This window comes from Syngnathus typhle, linkage group LG7 (assembly GCF_033458585.1).
Source record: "Syngnathus typhle isolate RoL2023-S1 ecotype Sweden linkage group LG7, RoL_Styp_1.0, whole genome shotgun sequence".
NCBI classification, from domain to species: domain Eukaryota; kingdom Metazoa; phylum Chordata; class Actinopteri; order Syngnathiformes; family Syngnathidae; genus Syngnathus; species Syngnathus typhle.
The window spans coordinates 14,962,590-14,984,894 of record NC_083744.1 but is presented as its reverse complement, the minus strand read 5'-3'; the positions used below and the strand labels follow the sequence as shown (position 1 = coordinate 14,984,894).

Here is a 22,305-nt window from a genome sequence, read left to right as displayed (position 1 = left end):
ATTGTGTCTTTGTGTGTTTTAGCTCTTTTGTTTCTCCTTTCTAATCAGCACCATGTCACCGCAGGGCCCCGGCGTGGCGGGCTAGGCCGGGCCCAATGCATGCCAACTAGCGCGCACGTGATAAGCGGGCGCTCAGTTGAGTCTCGCCGCGGCGTTAGACTAAATACACATCGGGCCTATTGGCGGTGACGCGTCACCGGCCCAAAAAGGCTGATAAGGGAAGACTATCGTACCGGCTTCCATGGTCTGCGCTGCCAGGAGGCGGAGCCTACGCAGGGCTGCAGGTTGCACTGCTCCAAGTCCAGCGGCTTGTCCAGGATGTCGCAGTTGTAGTCGTTGAGGCGCTCGCCGCTGGGCCGCTGGCACACTACCAGGCGAGTTCGCCTGCCGCCGCCGCCGCAGCTTTGAGTGCACTGGGGGGGGGGGGGGGGGGGCAGCAAGATGCGTTTTAGGGATTTAATGCCACCTTGACTTACTTACTCAAAACACTTCATGACTGTTTCATTCAAATAAGACATCTGCAAACATTTGCTTTTACTTTGGAGAACAATCGGCACGAATTATGTGATATTGCTTAACTGTTATTTACTTGTGTTTTTTTTTTTATCACTAGATAATAAAAAAAAAATGGTTACAGTAATCAGAGAAAATAAAAATCAGTTACAGTAATTAGAGAGAATTTTTGTTTTTAAACACACTGTGATGAAAATAAAATTGTATGGCGATTGTTCGATTAATTGATAAAATAATAGAATCGTCTATTAGGGACAGCCCTACTTGACTGCTCCTCAGTGTTGTGCAATTCATCAGAATTGGCAAACTCACAAAGACACAATAAACAGCAATGCGGGAAGTGTAGTAAGGTTCACCGCGATTAAGTAAGAGCAATAAAAGCAAACAAGAAGATAAACTCACCTCTCCCCAGACGCCGTAGTTCCACAGCGGGCAAGGACCCGAGTTGCAGCTCTTGGACTCGGCCGGCTTGACCCTCTCGTCGCAGTAGCTGTTGCTGCGGCCCTCGGCGTCCTGGCAAACCACCACTCGCCTCTGGAAGCCCCCCGCGCAGGTGCTGGAACACTGAGGAGAACATAAAAATGCACCGTCAGGGCCAGGGAATGATTCACTGAAATGCATTCTGCAATGCCGAGGATGATTAATATTCATTTTTACTGCCAAGGGAGTGTTTATGAGCTGCGCTGTGAAGGATTCCAAGCATTTTGCGGTTCCAATGCATAAACATGTACATTGCTTTGCGATTCCAAATTTCTGACCACCCGCGTTAAAGACAGTTTCTCCAGCCAAAATTGTTCTTTCTCTGGGCTAACCGCCGAGCGACGCAGCCTTGACCTCCCCCCCGGCATCCAATTACAACGACACGCCCCGCGCCCCGCCGTCAAGAGGGCAGGGGAGTCGGCACGTTCGGGAGGACAGCGGCGAATGAGCTTGAACAGAAGTCTTTTCACTCAACGCCGGGATAGGTGAGATTTCGCAGTGGAGTGCTGGCTTGGAAAAAAAAAGTGGGGAGAAAAAAACTCCATGCCACTAGAAATAATGATGCCGACATTTAGACAGAATAAGAAGTGCAGCAAGAAAATGCAACTCTGCTGTACATACTGCGCCCCAGGGTCCGGTCCTCCACTGGTTGTCGGATGACGGCACGTTCCAGCTATTGTGGCCGGGATGGCGCCCCGGGTCCTTGGGGTATCCGTACGGTTGGTCGTTGATGCGCTGGCGCTGGTAGACGGAGGAACATGGCGCCGCCGTGCACTCTTGCTCCGTCGCAGGCATCTCGTCCGGGTCGCAGAAGGACTGGTCCACGGGCTGGTGGTAGTTGGAGCACAGGACTTGTCGGGTGGACCTCCCGGCGCCGCATGTCGCCGAACACTGCAGACGGAACAGACCCAATCTGTCAAATGTCCCTTTGGAGCATCTATCAATAAGTCAATAGACAGCGCTGATCCTGTTCCTGATCTTGAGGGAGGCGGAGCCTGTTGACTTTGGGTGAGGTCGCCATTCACAGGCCTCATATATTCACACACATATGCACACCAATGGATAATTTGAAAATATCCAAATAAATGTTTACCAGAGAGAAACCCGGATGGGTGTTAAATCAAATGTTTTGTTTGTTGTGATCGACTATTTGGAAAGCCCCGTTTGGTTGTCAAATGAGAAGCTTAGGGTGAAAGCGGTTTTGACAGAACAACCACATTAGCAATGACAGCCATGTGATTGCTAAAGGGTCAAATGATCACTGTTTGTGATTTCCATCATGACTCGCGCATCAACAGGCTGAACCTTTTATATCGAAAGTTGACTTCATCCCCGCATGAACTGATTAAAAGACGATTCCCAAAGAGTCATCCCTGCCAGTGAAACAAAACACACACAATTGCCCCTTTGACATCATCACGACCTGATGTGAACAATGTGAGCGATTATTGCAAACCTCCGTGGCAGGCAAACAAAAAAAGTAAAAGTGATTGAACACAGCAAATCGATGTTCAGCTTACTCACAGGCGACCATTCCCCGCTACGCCACTGACCACACGGGCTGAAGCAGGTGGAGGTTTCGGGCGGTCGGGGCAAATGGACGCAGTAGGACTCGTCCGCCACGCCGCCCTGGGAGTCTCTGCAACTGACGTAGCGTGCCCGCTTCCCTTTGCCGCAGGTAGCCGAGCACTGGAGGGACCACACATTTTTATTTATGTCTAAAACATTTCTCCCAGAAACTACGCCAAAATTCTTTCAGCGCTAACAGCTAGCATGCTGGCATATACGGTAACATGCTAACAATCTGCGGAGGTGTGTTGTACAGTAAAGAAGCAGTAGATCATAAAGAAAAAACAATGTTGTTATAAATGTGTTCCCAAAGTGCACTTCAGTCGTGAGATTCCGAAGGGAAAACGAAAACACATTGCACACCGCTTTTTTAACTTTCCGTAATTTCCCACCATTCCATTTGGTGTAAGGATAAAGAGGACATTTTGCTCTGCTCGAGACAAATTATGTGGTATCACGCACCCGCCGCTGCGTTTCATTATTAGAATCGCTTCAATAAAAGACATCTTACAAAACACGCTCAGCATTTTGGCTTTGTTTATTGGTCGGGTTCCCCGTGTTCTTCAAAACAGCCCAACCCAGCGTTTATCAGCCAAGACTTGCATTGAACTTATTGCTGAATTAACTGCAGATTATTAGAAACAGCTTTGTTGCGGGAGCAGTTAGCCGCCAGCGTGCAATGACAGCGCATCACAGTAAACGTTTGCGAGGGCGCGAATGCAATCAAACGGCTCGGGAACTTTCGAATGCTTGCATATCGGCCGATGTGTGTGGTGTGCTCGAAGACCACAAGGTCAAGTCAGACTGACAGATGGTGTTCAATCTTGGCATTGAGATGACATGTGGTTCTCATTTGCGCTAATGTTGGTTTTGTATTCATTATTCAGAATGTAAAGTAATGTCAACGATTGATATTTGCATCCTTACCGCTGTCCAGGAGCCATATCGCCACTGGGTCCGATGCTGAGCAGAGTTATCTGGTGGAGGTGTGCTTTGGACCGGAGTAGCCCGCGGGCATGCCGCCATTTCACAGTCCTTCAGAACAAGCACACATAAAATTATAAAAAAAAATCCCAATGTTACTTGTGTCTATATAGGAAAATAATTGTGCATTTTTCTTACAGCATGTTTGCTGCCCCCTAGTGGCTCAATTATTTTGCAGTGTGATGTTTTGTGTGTGCGTGTACCTACCTGGCTGTCGCTGGGCCTGGCTGCAGCGTTGCACTCTCTGTCATCCACCGTGTTGCCGTAGCCCCCCGACAAGCACCTCACTGCTCTCATCTGGTAGCCATGGCCACAAGTAACGGAACACTAGAAGACACAAAATCACACACACGAAAAACACATTTGATCTCAAACATCATCTTGCTATGTCAAGATAGATACATCAGACGGGGCATTGTGAGGATTACAAAGTCGACATGTATGCCATCACACATGGACACACACACGGATCAGGTTTAGTCTGACAGGATATGAGGGGAAAGTGAAAGTGGCGTGGAGGAAATGGCAGCTGGAGTCGGAGCACGTCGCGTAACTCTTTGCTGTATCAGGTTACAACACACAAACACACAAATGTGAAGTATCGACTGTCATGTCTACCCAAGTTGCCTCTGTGACCTCATACTCCATTTGTCTGATAAGTATTGATAAATTATAAATAATCGAGACAGGGGGAGGAAAAACAAGTCAACTAAAATAAATTTGCAGTTAATTTGCTCCAAGATATTTATTATTTGTATAAATTTGAACATTTTTGTTTGTGGTGCGGCATGACAATGTTGTGGTGTAAAACGGGTGCTTTGGTTTAATCAAGGTTGGAAACACGTGTCGTTTTTTTATGCACTACATAAAAAAGATGAAACCAAAAGCATATGCTTGTCTACACTTTGACAAGAAGTGAGATCTTATCAGGTGGGACCGGCGGTTGTGGACCACAACGTTTGAAAGCATCTGGCCGCCAAACTGCACGCCACACGTGAAAGCCATTTCCTCAGACAAGCCGCAGACGTGCGTGTGTGCGTACGTGCTTACTCACCGCTCCCCACACGCCGACCTGCCAGGATGCGCACTCGGGCAGCTCGCAGGTCCCGACAGACGGGGGCTTGCTGGACGGGTCGCACAAGTGCTCGTTGAGTTTTTCTTCTCCGGTGGCGGCGGAGCACGAAACCTGCCTGTGTCGCCTTCCTTTACCACACGTCACCAGGCACTAGAGGCCCGTGTCGAAAATTTGAAACACAAGAGCCCCGTCAATGACTTCCACGAATTCCAGTTTTTGTTCCATGAAGCGAAATGAAGTCATTTGTAAAGAATGAGACTTTCCCCACCTCGGTCCACTCGCTGACGGTCCATTTGGGACACGGCTGGTCGTTGCAGAATTCCGTCAGAACTCTCTGGTATTCGCCGCACTCCTGGTCCACCAGCCGCCGACCCAGATTGTTCATGCAGTACGACTCTCGGCTGCGGCTGCCTCGTCCGCACGTCTTGGAGCACTGTTTTAAACGAACGTGACATTCAAATTAAAATGTATAAATTGGAATTAATTTATTAAAATGATCATTTATTAAAATTAAAATCTAAAGTCACTCTTTCAGTCAGGAGTTTAAAAAAAAAAGGCATTTGGGCAAAGAAATTTGGGGAAAAAAAGATCAAAACAATAAATCGATTCCCTTGATAATTGATCTGTTGTCGATGAATCGATTCATTTTTCAAAAAAAAAAAAGTTTTCTTACTTTAAGAGCCTGTCATGCCATACCTGTGACCAAGCACTGTACTGCCAGCTCTTGAGAAGACAATCGCCGTGGCAGCTCTCTCGAGTCGGAGGTTTGACGATATCGGCGCAGGAGCTGGCCTCGACTCGCTCGCGCTGCCTCTTCATCAGGTTGTACTTCATACACTGCACATCCAGGCTGCGGTAGCCCGCGCCGCACTTGGCCGAGCAGTCGCTCTTCCCGGTAACATGCCACCTGTTAAACATGACTTCGATATAATTCCACACGATGACGTCAAAGCACTACCTCTGTCTAACAGAAGCTCTTCAACTCAAAAAGAATTCCTGGCGACAGAATGCCACAAGATGGCGGCTGTACATTTTCCTCTCAGTGTCGGCGTGTGCATCTCACCTGACTTCGCAGTCGTCGTTGCAGGGCTCGGTGACAGCGGCGGGACGTGGCAAGTGTTCACATCTCTGCTCCGATACTTCCAAGTGATCGCTCTTGCGCACACAGGCCGCCTTCCGCCGCCGCTCACCTGCGCCAAAACACAAATTGGCAAATCAGTCACCTCAAATGTCAACTCGATCCCACGGAGAACTTTGACCCATGAAAACCGGCCTTTAAAGGAAACTTGGTGGTGGGCAAAGGTGTCGAGCGACGTGAGACGCTTGGGTCGAACTAAGGTCAACAGGAGGGGGTTCAAGAAAGGGAGCGCTTTCTTTTTAAACGATTCCAGAGGTATTTTTAAGTGACGCTAATTCGTACTGACACTTCAATCTGGGTACTAATTTTCTCTGTAATAAGAAACTTTATGGTAAATTGAAGTCACTTCTGCTTCTATTTTAGCGGCAGTCACAATTTTCTGTGCACCTTTATAAATATATTTGAAGTTTTCTATTAACTGCCAACCCAGTTAATATCTTTGACGTCTATAACCGTCAATGGCACTGAATGAGTTGGTTTTTTTGCACGAGAAATAGTGGTGGAAAAGCACAAAAAGTATAAATACCTGTGCCAACATGAAACTAATAACAAAAAGTGGGGATTTCTTGGCCTTCCAAATTTGAACGAGGTAGTAAATGCAGGATTACATTATTACGATTCCTTCTGGGAACTCGTTCGACCCCGTCATGAAATTTTAGTTATGTTCTTTTGGCATAACACTGCGAACCAAAAGAGAAATTATGAGCGCTCGAGTTTCAATGTTTGGCAGGAGTAACAAACACTTAACCTCCTTGGGAGGGGGTCTCTTTTTTTTCCCCATCGTGAACTATGTCACATTTCATATTCTACCCTCTTGCGGGTATTTGGCTCAAGGTCAAAACAACGAGGTTGAAAAAGGTGACGACATCCAGTTGAGGTCATACCCTGACAGATGCGGTTGCACTCCAGCCAGGGACCCGAGGGATCCCACACAAAGTGCTCGCTGTGCTCCTCGATGGGTATGCTGAAAGAGTAGCGGACGTCTGGGTTGTAAAGGTTTCCCACACACAGGACCTGCGATGATGGCAGGGAGAGAGGCAAGGTCACAAAAAGCTTTTTTTATTTTGTCTGTGCAGAAATTCAACCTTTAAAACAGATATCAGCGACAAAGTGCTGATAAACAAAAGGGGAACACTAAATCAACCCATCTTTGAATCTATTTCAATGGACAATGTGAAATTAGCATTTACGCCAAAGCTGTAAAGGTAGCGCGAAAGGAAAATATTACTAATATAAAAAATATATATATATTTCCAAAGTTGTACACTATTAAATGAATCTGCAGTTGTTGATTTCTGTTGGAGTAAAAAGCAGAGGGAATGACATTTAGTCATCTTCAGCACAAAGTTGTCTGTGCCGAAATACTTTGTTTTCAATCTTTAGTCAAATTTACAAACTTTCGCCATCTAGTGATCAAGAGTAGAATTACACCACAAACAAATTCTCTGGAAAAAATCGAGTTTATGAATGGGACAAAAAAAAAATAGCAAAATAGCACATTGCATTTTTGTAATTGACTAAGACCCACGCCTGGGAACCAAACTCGATTGTAAACCGAGGACCTCCCGTGCAGTGATTAAGAAATGAACCTGCAGAACGAGCTCCTCTTCGATACGCTCCGTGCAGTTGATGCGCTCCACTTTAGTGTCCGAGCCGCTGTACTCGATGACCGTGCCTTTGAAGGTGATCTCCCTCTTGAACATGGCCACCACAAAGTTGCCATTCAGCAGGAAGTTGGACTGGCTGTCGGATAATGCTGGAAGCAACGACAACAACAATCCATTGAAAACATGGGAATGGCCGACACGCTGTTGTAAACAGTCGTCCCGTCGCCAGCTCATTGTTCTGGAAAACCACACTTGCAGCACGTAGAGACACTGGCAGTCATGAATTGCTATGAACTTTGTTTACATTTCAGTTTGCATGTAAGCGAGTCATCTTCAATCCAAAAATGATTGCGGGTTTTGGAAGATGCGCCGCAAAGACTCAAATGTGCAAAACATGAGCACACAGCAGTTACAGATATATGAATATATAAAAAAAATATACATATAAATATATAAAATATATATATATATATATTTTTTTTCAAATATATTTAGATATATTTTTTTTAAATATATTTTTTTTATGTATATTTTTATATATATGGTATATGTTTTTTAAATATATTTATATATATATATATATATATATATATACAAGGAACAGAGGGACAAACATGACACAGCGTCGTAAAGAGCCACCTTATGTTTTTTTCAAGCCGCATGTGTTTCCTGACGGAGTGACTGGAGAAAGTCTTGAACCTCACTTGAACTAAAACGTCTTCATTTTCTTGCCCGCCTTCGTGCCGAGCTATCCGCTTTCGCCCACATGCGTCTAATTAGCACCTAGCGCCGGCTCATTTATCTTTCTCCAGGGCGTCTGACACTCCATTTACTTTCCCAAGCGGCGGCCCTCGCTGCCTTGACCAGCCGACCCCCATTCGTGTACACTAAACGCAAGAGACAGTTATTGAGTGGCTTTTCGGCAATAGTTTACGTCTCCTTCATTGACAGCTTTCCTCTTCGGTCGCATGGGTCACCACAACAGGGCATTTGTGAAGGGGGCCCGGGGCATAATGGTATTGACCTAACTTACTGCGAGGCATCGAATATTAGCGTACGACCAGATGGCGGCAGCAAAACGTCACAACAATCATCAATCCACATTGGTTTCTTTGCAGTGGAAAGTCAATATAAGTTGGTGGCACTATTAGAATAGGTTGCTAACCTGCCGACTGAGCAATATTTAGCGTTTTCGAAGGCTGGAACAGATTAATTACAATTCAATTCATTACAACGGGGAAAGCCGATTTGAGATACAAATGTTTTGAGATCCAAGCTACTCTTTAAGCCTTTTGCAATCAGAAATTTGTAATAAATGTATGCCTTTTCCCTATGGCCCTCATTTCCCTCCTTTCCAGACAACTGGACTTTATCATCCCCATAAAAGAGGATTTATTGCTAATGTGACGTTCCCCGATGTTTTTTTGCATGTTATCCATCTCTGTTCCTAATAAATTGTAAAGCGAGCCGCCAGTTTCAATTTTGGATCAGTGCTCCAAGGAAAACTTGATATTACTTTAAAAAAAAAAACACGAAGCTTCGCTCCGACTCACCGAGGTAGTTGTCGTCTTCTGGCTTTCCGGAGTAGCTGACCTGCTTAATATCAATGTTGGTAGCACCGGCTGGGATGCGGACCACTATGTTATAGCCTGAAGAGGAAAAACAGACAGAAAGCACGAAGAGATCAGATGCATTTTGAACTTTTTTAATACTTTCACCATGCTCCAAAAGGGATGTCCGCTTCCAACCACCGGGGACTCACGCACTTGGAAAAACACCCCCAAAATCAGGTCTCGTTTCAAATAACCTGCGGGAAGGCCCGTTGAAATCTCAGAGGCCCAACGGTGGAATTACATGTAATTATTTCCTGAAGTTACGATTTGGCCTGTAATTACCGCACCGAGCGTGTTGCCGGGTCATAAACTAACACGGAGAACAAGTGGGCACGACAGAAAGAATAACCTATAAAGAACCCATTTGACAGAAAACATCTGAGGGTGTATTTTAACTGTAAAAGAAAAAACATTAAAAAAAATCACAACAATTTCTGAACATCACTGAACATAATAAATAAACTCATAAAAGTTAATATAAACAAATAATAATAAAAAAATACATATATAAAGATAGACATGGGCAAAATGGTTAGTGTGTCTGCATCATATGGTTCCGAGTTGAAATCTCGACATTTGGAGTGGACTCCGGTTTCCTCCCACATTCCAAAAACATGCACGTTAGGTTTAATGAAAACCATAGGTAAGACAATGACTTGTTGTTTGTCCATGTTTGGTTGGGAACCAGTCCAATGTAAACCCCGCCTCTCACCCCAACACTGTAAATAGCACAACTTGTATTTTGGCGGGCTAAAACGGTATTTTTTCTCCACAACAGGAAACATTTTTGATGTGAGCGGAATTATACAATATCCATCCATCCATTTGCAACACAGACACAGAAGGGCCCTGATGGGATTCGAACCCAGAATCTCTCGACGGTGAACTCGACTCAAGGCCATTGTCGTTCTTGCTATACCAAAACGAGAGCAGGGCGGCGGTAAAGGGTGTTGGTTAGGCTTCCACACCACCAGCCACAAGGGGGCAGCACTTGGTTTGCATATCATCCACCTATCATCTCCACAAGTCACGCCAGTCTCACCTTTAAAAAAGCAAATAAGCGCCTACGTACATATTCGCATTTGTTCTGGAGCTCATCCCAACTGACTTTCGAGGTGTAGTGGTACAAAACCGCCCACCCCCCACTAAACAACCAAAAGAAGAAGAAAAAAATCTGAGCAGCAACTTGATGAGGCTTAGAATGAAGCAATCAGAGTTTGGCCTCGGATGAAACGCCGCATTACAAAAGTTTGTTTAAAAATGATGAAATCAGGGCTGTCATCTGAACATTGGACGGTTTTAGACAAACATCGGTCCCCAAATTGAACTGAGGCCTGACTATTCTTTTCTGAACAATCTGCACGCGTTTAAATAACAGAAGACACGACATGACACTACCATAAGCTCAGCCAAGAAGTCTTTCATTGCCACGTGTGCGTTTGTTTGCCAAAGGAGATATGAGGAAAAGAAGCAAGGGTAGAAGCCAAGGACGAATCCTGTAGAACTGGGTGTAGTACATGATGGGGCTCAAGTGACCCAATTAGTTAGCTAGCTAGCGAGCTATGCTAGCTCTTCCCTCGGATAGACAGTCGGAGCGGCAAAGGTACACGACTCACCATACTGAGCATCGTTGAAGGTCCCTGCCTGTGTTTTGCACGAGGAGTTGTCCCCGCCACACACACCACACTTGTCATTCCTGGCCTTCGAGTTCAGGACGTGATCGCATCCCGCTTGCTGGGGACCAAAAGTTTGGATTGTGTACAAACTGTGGAATCATTGTGCAAATTGAAATGGTCAAGCGACAAACCCTGCAGAGCCCTTGGACGCAGATGTCGTAAGTGTCCGTGCCGCAAGGCGTGCCGTCGATGACGCGGTCCTTCAGCTGGTAATACGCCGTCGTCCCGGCAACCCGGCAGAAGAGCTTGCAGCGATCGTTTAATTGGACTAAACAGAAAAGGAATTATTAAAAAAACAACCAAAAGCTAAAGCCCAGGAATTCCGGTTTTTCTTTTGAAATCAAACCATTCCCGAATCAGGATTTCAAAAGGTCCTAAAGTTCTTCAAAAAGAGCAAGTTGACTTACTGCCGCTGTATTTGGGCACCCAGCGGACGGTTGGGGGTAGACCGTTGATGTTGAAGTGCTTGCCGTCGAAATGAGAGCACTGGTCTTCGCGGAAGTCTTTGCGTCCTCGCGGACACGGTTCAGTGTTGCACGAGCGGAACTTCATCCGTCGTCCAACGCAGAATTTACCGCCATTTCTAGGCCTGGAATAAAAAATACCCCGGGATGGGAGATATCAGAGCTCGTCTGGTTGCTCTCGAGCAGAGTTTCAGTTTCATAGGCTTCGAAGTTCCGAGTCTTACTCTGGCTTGTTGCAGTCTCTGGTGGTGCTCCGTGTCCCTCCTCCGCAGGACCTGGAGCAAGAGCTGTAGGGTCCCCAAGCACCCCATTCCCCGTGGACCGGCTGCAGGTGCAGCTCCTTGTTGATACACATCCCGTGTCTGCAATACTGCAAGACGATCATCACAACACATCCCGTTAAGATTTAGGATGAGCACACCTGGGAAAGGTGATCCGCTTTGACTTTAAAATCCTCTGTTTACATCAAGCTGTATTTGAAAAGAAAGCCTAATTCCGTGCTTATCCTTGGGGGAGGGCTGGATCCAATTCCACCAGATGTTCAAATAGAGTACCATGTCAACCTTAACGGAAATTTACAAGAATTATACGGGAATTTTACTATCACGCGTGAAGGTATGAAAATCTTGCTTACGATGGTTTCCAGAATAGAAGAAAATGTTACCAAACAAGAAGCAGAGAAAAACATGACTTTGACGCTAACATCTTTTGCTTTTCTGACAACTCAAACTACAAAACAACTCAAGACGGCGAATGGGCTTTTGATAGTAAAAATAATAATCTGACACAGACCCGTAGCATGCCTGGAGTTGAATGTCAGTAGATTTATTTACATGCCGTTCTTCATTCGCTCCATGACCGGCATTACCTTTTCTCACGGTCGCTACAAACATTCTCTGCTACGTACTGCGACAGACTTTTTGTCCATACCGCAAAATATACAAATTGTGTTTGGGTGGGAGGTGCCTAAAATCGTGTGACTTCAAATCCAAAGCGTCTATCTGTTCGTCATTACGGTTGTTTACGATCCTGACTTGCGTAAGACCCTCTTCCATGCCTACCCGTTAAAAATCGTACGATATTTCTGTCGGTGGCAGTAATGGGCACGATTCCGATTCACTTTGGTTTTATCTATCTTAATTCCCACAACTCAATCTTGGAAAATTCCCGTAATTTCGGAGCTCTATCCCCAACGAGGTACTTAGTATCAGAACCACATGAAGTGATAACAGCTCTCCTTTTGTGCGTAACCGAAGCCTATTCTCTTCCTAAGTAGCATATCAGACGGGTTCCGTTCACTGAAAAAATGCGGAACATGACGGCAACTGAGCCTGTCGTCCGGCGGCACCTTGATAAGGAAACCCAAGCGCTAGCTCGTGATAACACCAGAAAGCCGAGTTTTAAGCCGTTACTCATTCCAGATGACAAATCTACTGTAGCTAATATCGCTCCCATTGGCCGACTTCCCGTCATACATCACTGGCTTCGCTTCTGTGATTAAACTCGGGAGGATACGAGTAATCTCCGGGGTAATGGCCAATCTACGAGATAAATCCAACGTTATCACGGGAGACAAACACCTGCACACCAGACACAAAGTCGCTTCTCTCTGCAAGGCTTAAGTTGCATGTGTGTTTTCTAAACTTTGCACACCTAATGATGCAGTGTGAAGACATTGACAATGACGCACAGGTGTGAACCGCCGCGGGGTTATCGACTAAACAAGCCGCAATCATTTCCATAATCCCGACTGTGACTTTTTCTCGGATCTGTTGGAGCGCTAAAGTAGAAATGAGATGGCTTCCACAGCTCGATAAGGCAAACATGTGTTTTGTGCATTTTGGTTGCGGATGTCGAATTCAAGATCACGACGGCTTCAAAGGTTTCCCGCAACTGCGGTAAATTACACGTACATTGTACGTACGACACAAAAATAATAAGAATTTTACAGTTTTCGATGATTTGAAATTAAATGGTGAAAAGTGTGCTTTATATTCTTAAGTTAGTTAAAAATAAAAGTCAAGTTAAAAAAATGGGTTTTGAAATATGAATGAACATGTATTAATATTTTATGATGTAAAATTTCTATTCAACTTCATCATGTGCATGCATTCAAAATGTATTATCGTTTTTTTATTTTCCTGTAATGCTAAAACTGTACAGAATGTAACAGCAGCTTGCAAAAATGAACAAAAGCACGATTCGGAATAAAACATCTGCCTCATTTGTCCCCCGAAATATGACGACATTTCAATTTTGCTCATTCTCGTACATTCGAGCACTTTTAAAATTCAGCATTATGGGAAACCGCCCTAGAAACCCCTGTGAACGAAGAAACGCCACGTTTGGAATACGGAAAATGAATCCCCTTTTGTCTCACTCCAAAGACTTTCCTCCTTACCACTTTCCCTTCCATACCTCCCTATGTAAGGGCCACCGCGGCGCAGGCAGCCCCCAAAGAAGTGTCAAACATGAGAGGGGGTGCCCGTCCGTCAGAGAGTTGCAAAGCCTGTGTAAGCCTCTGAGGCATTCCACTCCCTCCTCCCTCCACTGTGTTTACAAGCGCTGCGTTTGCCTTCAAAAGGGGATGCGCCTGAGAAGAAGAGGATGGACGGGAAGTTGGGAAGAAGGCAAAAACATCTGTGTGAGACGATGCGTGAATGCCAAAGGTATTTGGTGTCAGAAGTGAGATCCAGAGGCCAGCGTAAACGCAGATTGCTCTGCCAGCTTGGCGGGTGATGTATGTGTCCCGCGAGAAGACGCATGCTTTGGTGGTGCTTTGAGATACAAGTTGGATTTGGTCTGTGTTCATGGTCATAACTCAAACAATGTTTTACCCATTGAAATGAATGGAAATGCTATTCATCCGTTTCAGCCACCCCTAACCAACACACTCAAAATTATCAATGTATTTTCTTATAAGGAAATTTGCACTCTATAATATCTCACGTATGCTATATTTAAATATCATGTAAGTGGAAAATTGTGGAGGAAAAAATGGAACAAATCTGAGCATGGCCACCGGGGGCAGCATAATCCTGCAGACACAAATCAAGAGTTTTAGAATGCAAGTGACTTAGTTGCTGTTGAGGATAAAGAATATACGCACGATTAAATTGTCTGCATCTGTTGCTCGGTCATTCGTTTTCAAACATTTGCGGCTTTTAAAATCGCATTTATTGATGCTATCATTCCAAAAGCAGCACCAATGATTCATATAAACAATGCTCAATGAAAGTGATTGAGCGGACCCCCGGCGGCTTCGCATGGCGGAGGACGTGGGCACGGTTAATTCCAATCAGCTATTAGTCGACCGTGCTGACGTGAAAGGCTTGTATTGACTTGACTTTTCCTAGAAAGGTTGTCAAAACATTTGACATTTGAAGGTTTTTGCGAGAGCAGCCCGTCCAGCTGCGACGAGTGTATGTTTCAAATTAGGGATTTGAAAAAGACGCATGTTGACTGGCTGACGACACGTGCGCACGTCCGCCACATTTCTGGGCCCTTCAAGCACGGCCAGAGGCTTTATTTTTTTTTAGATAATTGGGTACTCGCCGAGGATGTCGATACCAAATCTCACATTGAGTAAGTCCTCCTCCGCAGTAGGTGGCAGTAGGGAGGAAAAAATATCCGATGATTCGAGGATGCTTGATATTTATGTAAATATGCAACATGGAGTCAAACCATGCGGCCATAAGCGTGGAAGCTAACACAAAGATAGCATCTGAGGACAGCAGCATCTGCTCGCAGCTTCTCGGCTGGCTGCCTTGGATGCTCGCGGCCTGTAATTGACAGGAAACGGTTGCACAGAGCAGCTCATTTGAGGAATGACAAGGCAGCCGGCCCATTCATTTGGCCCATCGCGACACGGAATCACCTTTCATGTCAGGGCCGACTCGTGGCATTCGGGGGGGTTGAGAACCGGAGCACAAGAGGATTTGCGACTGGCACGTCAACCAAAAAACGCCTTGTCTTGTCCACAACGCAACCCTCAATAACTCTGAACAATGCAACTCGCATGACTCTAAGATTCGTTTTGATTCGAGTCCAAAAAGTTCGATTCGCTGATCGCATTTCCACGCCCGCTTGAATCCGATCCAAGCAAGATATGAGAGGCCCTGAGAAAGTGATGACAGTGCATCAACTCCAAATTCGAGTTCACACATGCACGCCGTCCACCACAAGTGTGTCACGCTGCCGAGAGTTTGGCTCGGGCCAAACGCTCGCCGCTTCTTCGGCCAGCAGACTCCATTCTGTCCCAGCTTTGCTTGTCAAGACCTGGCTGTCTCACTCTAATTGGCTCAAACAAAAGGAGGTTGTCATTCTGCCCTCTGACGGAATCCTCTGGAAACATATAACGACTCGCCGTTTTATTGAACACTCAATTGAGCAGCCATCAAGAGGATCCCGACAGATAAATAGAAACGCTTGGTTCCATTCAAGGGCTTTTTGGACGAGTCGTTTATCAAGTGCCAGCGTCTTCTTCTGCCACCCACTGTGTGGCTACGTGGTGACAAGCGGGACCTTCAAAAGGGTCGGCATGTGGATGCGAGGGCTGAGCGGACCCCGGCTTTGGCTTGACAGGCCACTATTGAGCATGCTTGCTGGCCCTTAAACTGCCCCCCCCCCCCCCCACACACACTTACGTAAAGAGGGCCACCACAGGCACGTACATGCAAAAAGAAAAAAAAAACATCAAAACAGATTGGATCCTTTTAAAGGTTGGGGGTGCAGAAGAAGAGATGATGGGGGGTAGCGGCGGTATTTATAGGCAACAAGTGATGGGATGCCCCCATTAATTCACGGCTCACTGAGCCAGATGACAGACACGTCGCCAAGAGGTCATGTGACCGCATTAGTCACTCCAGCACCCTGTGAGGGGGGGCTTGATGAGAGGGGGGATGGGGGGGAGACAGTGCCCCATTTCAACTAATCTGTAGACAGACGTTGCACTCTCCATCGATGGAGGAAACGTCCCCCAATTACATGACATGGTTTGTTCCGTGACCTGAGAAGAAACACTTCTCAGAATGCATAATGTGCATACAATTACACATGTTGGCCGTTTCTTTCTATTATATTATATTATATTATATTATATTATATTATATTATATTATATTATATTATATTATATTATATTATATTATATTATATTATATTATATTATATTATATTATATTATATTATATTATATTATATTATATTATATTATATTATATTATATTATATATTTTAAATCGTATAATATTTTTGAGCAAGTTTTAAGGCTTCAAATTTGAGTCCTGAAATAAATTTTGCCCAGAATAAGTATTTTTCCAGGCAGTTTCCAGGCATGCAGATGTGCCCAAAAGACTCTCTTTTAATAACATCATCGACAGTTGACCTTTCAAAATGTCATCTCTCTATTGCTCCATTTTTAGTCACACGTGATACGTTGTCAGAATAGGCGTAGGAATTCTTGAATGGTGGCCAAAAAACATGAGGTGACCTTTGACGGCCAAATGATAATTAGCTCACGCGTGCCACGCCTGGAAATTCTCTGAAGATGAAGAAACGATGGGAGGAGAAGAACACAGCTGCCAATTGTCGGTGTGCAGACGTCGCACATTGGAAATATTGGAAGGAGGAATCACTACTTATGAATCCTGCAGTGATCGACATGACAGGTGTCAAACTTAAGGCCCGTGGGCCAGATATGGCCTCGTGATCCCAAAGCTTTCTTCAATTTAAACAACGGAAGGATAATAAAAAGTGCTAATGCAAGCATTACTGTTCCCAATCACACTGACCTTGCCTGAGAGTCAGTTTTGATTGTGCTAAACGTCACACGGTTCCAACCTAATCAATGTTTAGTCAACTCCAATGAAGTTTAATCATCCATTTGACTGAGCTGGGCGCAAGTTAGGTCAAGGAGGCTTGATTAAAAGTCTCTTCTAAGCGTGAGACTCAAACACCGCAGGGCCATTACTCTTTAGTGCAGTTGTTGTAGTTGGATTAAGACGTTAGCCATCACCGGTTAAACTCAAGCGGGAGACGCACCGGAGACAAAAACGAAGAAGAAGGCCGATATGATTTGGAGGTGAGTTGGAGAAAGACGGTGAGAGGTCAGGAGGTTAAGAACGGGAGACTTGCTTCGTTCAAGTCGTGAATACTAAACTCCCTCTCGTGCCTCCTCCTGGCTCTCCTCCCGCAGGAGCGAGCAAGCTCCTTTGTGGTGGGCTCCATTACAGCCCTAACCGCTGACCCACTCAGCCGCCGCTTAAAGGTTTGGGGGTCACGGGTTCACCACAAGGTGACTCAAGTGTGATGGGCCGGCCGTCTTTCAAAGGCGCCGCCGCGTCTTCACCTTTCCCTTGCTTTGTTTTTTTTCTTCCGATCTTTCATTTTCCCCAACCTTCCCTCCTCCCCTTCCTTGTTTTTTTTATTTCTGCACGTAACCTCAGCAACTGACCCACCGTCTCAGCTCTAATTAGCATAGCACCCCGGGGCGAGGAGAACATGAAGGCTAATGGGGGTTGGGGCCTCCCGACAACACGGAGGGGAAAAGAAAAGCGCTGGTCACCTGACTGGTTTACATGGAGTCCTTCATGCAGAAACACAATAAATTGATTTTTTTTCTCCCCCTCCAGGATGAAGACATACGACGGAAAATAAATGTTTAATGAATTGTGTACAAATATGTTTAAATTAGCCGGTGGGGGCCATGAACCGACGTTAATCAAGGATGCTGATTTGTGAAATGACCTACATTTATATTCAGGTAAGTCTAACTTGACAATTTAAAGTCACATTAGAGGACAATTTTTTTTTGCACTCACCATTCCATGTCCGCATTCAGTCCCGTCAGCAAGCGGCATGTGCTGTGTGCGACATCCTTTATGGTCTCCTTCTGCACTGGTACACCACAGCCTTTTACATTGTTTCTGTGTGAGAGAAATGGTAAAAAAAGAGAATTAATCATCTATAATTTGCCAGGTTTCCAAAACAACCCATAAAGCATTTCAGCCACGATTGGAGTTTTTAAAATTAAAAATCAGAGGCGGTAGTCATACTGTGTTTTTAAAATGTTTTCCTTTCATGTCTTGGGGGATTAGGAGTCGCCCCTGGTTGCTCTCTGTGGCAAAACTCATATCTAAAAATCGGAGTTTTAATTAGCGGTGGTGCCACAAATACGAGGGAGTGCCCTGGTGATATTTCAAAAAATGCAATTTAAAACAATCAAAATTGAATAATATAATGTCAAACTGCAATTATTGGGGAGATAAATAAATAAAATGAACCAAAATAATACCATCCAAATAAAATATACTATAAACTATATTTGAATTAAAATAAAATGAAATATACAGCATGTCATTTAAAAACAATGAAATGGTTTAAAAATATGAACAAATACATTATAACATTTACATAAAATGTAATACACCATTTAATTACAATAAAATAAAATGTAAAAAAATACCAGCCAATTAAAACAAAATGAAATACATTAGCCCCCCCCCCAGAAAAATCATATTTGAGAAATTCCCACCAACCAACTTGTACTACAACACAAGCCCACTTACCATGTAAGGGCAAATTTGTGAGCCCGGTCCAAACATGAGTTCACACTGTTTGTTGGCGTTGTAGATTTGACCAGGGAGGAGATTGGGCAGATCATACGTCCTGCCTACGGGCTCATCCAAAAGGCACTCCCCGTAGCCAGTGCTGCGTGAAATAAAAACACCAGCCATGTGAATGAATAACAAATTCACACGAGCATGGGTGGAGATGGACAACAAAGAGTGCACAACATCAGATGGGACTGAAAAGGATCCGCGAGACTTTTGATTAGGGCGTATTTTCTTCGCTGAAGGCAAACAAGAGAATTTGGACTCGATTAAATTGGCTGGATCCTCGACAGTGCCTGGATTAGGGCGTAATGACAGACTGCTCCCTAGATGAACCTCTCCCTCAAACCACCGACGTGCAAACACAGCTGGCGTGAATGTACAAAATCACCACTTGGCACTTGTGAAAAAAGACCAACACGTGCGAGGATCTTTTTTTTGTCGAGAAGTCTTAAAAGAGGAAACGAGGTGGATGAGGCGTGTCGTTAAAAACTTCATCCTGGAAGGAGAAGCTAAAGCACCTGTGAGCACAAAGCTAAGACCGCACCGCAACGACAGGGCGGCGATTATGCGGGATTATCCTCGGCTAACATCGCTTTGTGTCGCTCCCCTTTCATTTCCGTGCGGAGAAGGGTTGAAGTTTTGACAAGTGTAGCAAACGTCACTTAAAACGAGACACAAATTCAAGTTGGTGGGAAACGGATGCTTGTCTCGGATTGTTTTTTTTTTAATTGCTCGTATACAGACGGTTGGGAATCAAATGTGAACAAGTAAGAATATATACTTTTAATCTGGTTAAATTAGCCAGAGGTTGAACATCTGCGCCACAGAGAGGATCCAATTACACGTAAAAGTGACAAAGGGGAGTCAGGCCCTGGTTGTCATGGTAACAAGGTGGACGTACTACCAAAGAATATGTCATATAGACAGACGGTCCCTTATTAGCACATCTCTCAGCAGCAGTCGAATGGAATTCATATTATTACATTGAAGGCCGAGAGAAAGATGTCATTTTGACATATTTTTAAAGACCATCAATAAGTCTGTTCTTACAGTCTGCACACCTGGCAGCCGTCCGGAGACATGAAAGCGGTTGATCGACATCACATGACTTTTGGAGATGGCGAATGTGTCATAGACGAAGAAGAAAGTTCGAGAGAAGTGCGTGGTTGTTGCTAGTGTAGTGGTTCCCGTAGCTGACAGATTTTTTTTTCTTTTACATTCTTTTATTCTAAATACATTTTTAAATGTAATGAATTAAAATTAGATCTACAAATGATTTCTTTTAAATTTTGGGGGTGGGTGTCGCTGTTTACATAACTGACTTTCCTACAGCTGGCATCCATTTCCCTTAAATAAAAATGTGTATGAATATCCCAGGAAGCTTATAAAATACTAAAAATGTGTCCCTTGAGTTAAAAACTGCAATATACACAGTGAAATCAATATTTGAAAATAAAATGCATTTTTCAAAAGGGTAACATCATCCCACGCATTGCAGACGACAACGTAGTTTGTCACTGATGTCCTCTTTAAGACTTCTACATCTAATTGGATTCAATCAATCGGCATCCAGCCAGGAGCGGGATGAATGCTTTCTTTATGTCGGGTTGGACTCTAAACGACATTGCAGGTTTTTTTTTTTTTTTTTTTCCTCCTGCAACAGTGATGTCAAAAAGAGGACGTTTGAGAGGTCTTTTGGGGGGGGCTGCGGATTGAATTCGGGGCGAGAACGCGCAGTCAAAACATGGACGTACTCGAACCAGGTGGACCCACAGGAGTAGTCTGAATCAATACTCGTCATTGTTAGCTTGAGAGCGACTTCAAAAAGCGCTCTCGAGGGTATTTCCCACCAATGCACTCGAGCCGTCGCTACGCAAGCCCCATATGCTGCTGACTATTTAACAGACTCACATTGTCATGGGTGCTGCACAAAAGTTGCAGAAGAGATTCATAAAGACTCATGAATGCTGGAATGTTCCATGTCATGCAACCGCAACCAAAATGGGATGCTCGGCCTTGTAAATGCAAATGAGCATTCGCCTAAAAACGCCTTAACGAGATTCAACCGGTTAACAAGGCAGCCCTTTGTGAATATTTACACAATTAGTTATTGTCCATTTGCTCTATTTCCAATCAAAATAATGCAGCTAGCCCCATTAGCAAAGTTGCTAGCACCATGGATAGTAGACAGCTATGTTGGTTCAAAAGCTAGTGTTACTAATGAGCTAGTGGTATTCAATAATTATTTAGCAGCTCATTAACTATTTTCTATTTATTCATGTATCTGTTTATTTATTTTTTCAGTAAATGAGCAGCTTGTGAGTTTGGAATCCAGGCAGCCGCTAATGGTAGCCGCTAATGCAGCGAGATGTTACTTAGCTAGCTGTTTCGACATCATCACTTAAGTCCAGACAATGCGGCAATATTATCGTGTACATACTCAAGGAACTCTGTGATGTACTTGCGGCTGCACTTGGACCACGACCAGGGGTTGGTGTCATGGTTAAGGGTGGGAGCCATGACATGGTACTGGTGCTTCATGCCGGCCTCTTTACATTTGGGGTTATCATCGTGGGGCATGTTGAACCTGGTAGACAGAAGAGAGAATAATCATCATGTAAAATACTTGAAATCAAATGTAATTGGATTTATGCAGATTAAATCCTATCATCTTGCGTAATGACCAAATGATCTGGTATTTCTTTTCTGTTGCTCCGCTAATCTTAGCTAATCCGTTATTGGTCAAATGGGAGCAAAAATGTTTGACCCAGTCTTTTGGCATAAAAAATAAAACATATGCCTCTAATGACAGAGTCAAATAAAAAAAAGCCAGCGTACATTCCCCGGCTGCTAATAAACCCCAAAAAAAAACAGAGCTGATGTATATAAAAACAAAGGGCGCCGCCGTGCATCTGCAAATTAATGAATTCATCCTGCTCGTCTGCTATTGGCAAGCTTATAAAAGTCCATCTTCTTGATGCTGTGCAGAATCCGGACGGGTCGCTCTGCTTCTCGCATGCACGTGCGCGTGTGTGTGTATTTACACACAGCAGCCCGGCGCAGCTGTAGGATGTCTAAGATGTTTACAACAGGATGTGGGTCAGCGCTGGCTGCAATGTCAGTGTGCATGTGCGTGCGTGCATGTGTGTGTGTTCGAACGCTGATCGACTTGACGTGAATTTACAGCATGCAGTCTCGAAAGCCTCAAAGAGATAAGAAGCTGTTAGTGTAATGAGGTCGTAAATCAGCCAGTTCGGTGCCCCCTCGGGAGGGAACGCATCATTTAGGAGAATCAATGGCGGCGGCGGCAGCAGGCATTGTGTTGGAGGCATCGCCGTGTCATTAGCACAAATATGCGTCTGAAATGCCCACTGAGGCTCGCTGGAATGTCTGCGGGTTTATGACGACGCTTCCATTCTGGAAGTATCGATTAAATGAGATATTTTTACACAAAGGAAGATGATCCAGACAAGCACCTGCCGAACATTATACTATAAATCCAATTTTTTCCCATATTATTGATTGCCTCTTGTCAATTCTGCATATTTAGGATTCAAGACATTTAACCTCA

The 22,305-nt window shown here is 44.6% G+C and overlaps 1 protein-coding gene across 1 annotated transcript in view; it reads right to left on the bottom strand.

Annotated features, from left to right (window-relative positions):
* LOC133157571 (A disintegrin and metalloproteinase with thrombospondin motifs 20) overlaps positions 1 to 22,305 on the bottom strand; it is a 54,132-nt gene that overhangs the window by 14,999 nt on the left and 16,828 nt on the right. Inside the window, exons 9-28 of the mRNA XM_061284222.1 lie at positions 21,175 to 21,321; positions 18,687 to 18,828; positions 17,940 to 18,044; positions 11,344 to 11,489; positions 11,063 to 11,244; positions 10,787 to 10,923; positions 10,596 to 10,713; positions 8,920 to 9,015; positions 7,349 to 7,515; positions 6,644 to 6,773; positions 5,685 to 5,811; positions 5,318 to 5,528; positions 4,890 to 5,054; positions 4,601 to 4,771; positions 3,754 to 3,873; positions 3,490 to 3,597; positions 2,518 to 2,682; positions 1,615 to 1,884; positions 916 to 1,077; positions 234 to 413 (exon numbers count right to left, since the gene is read on the bottom strand). Coding sequence (XP_061140206.1) covers positions 234 to 413; positions 916 to 1,077; positions 1,615 to 1,884; positions 2,518 to 2,682; positions 3,490 to 3,597; positions 3,754 to 3,873; positions 4,601 to 4,771; positions 4,890 to 5,054; positions 5,318 to 5,528; positions 5,685 to 5,811; positions 6,644 to 6,773; positions 7,349 to 7,515; positions 8,920 to 9,015; positions 10,596 to 10,713; positions 10,787 to 10,923; positions 11,063 to 11,244; positions 11,344 to 11,489; positions 17,940 to 18,044; positions 18,687 to 18,828; positions 21,175 to 21,321 — 3,049 coding nt within the window. The remainder of the gene's footprint in view (positions 1 to 233; positions 414 to 915; positions 1,078 to 1,614; positions 1,885 to 2,517; positions 2,683 to 3,489; positions 3,598 to 3,753; positions 3,874 to 4,600; positions 4,772 to 4,889; positions 5,055 to 5,317; positions 5,529 to 5,684; positions 5,812 to 6,643; positions 6,774 to 7,348; positions 7,516 to 8,919; positions 9,016 to 10,595; positions 10,714 to 10,786; positions 10,924 to 11,062; positions 11,245 to 11,343; positions 11,490 to 17,939; positions 18,045 to 18,686; positions 18,829 to 21,174; positions 21,322 to 22,305) is intronic.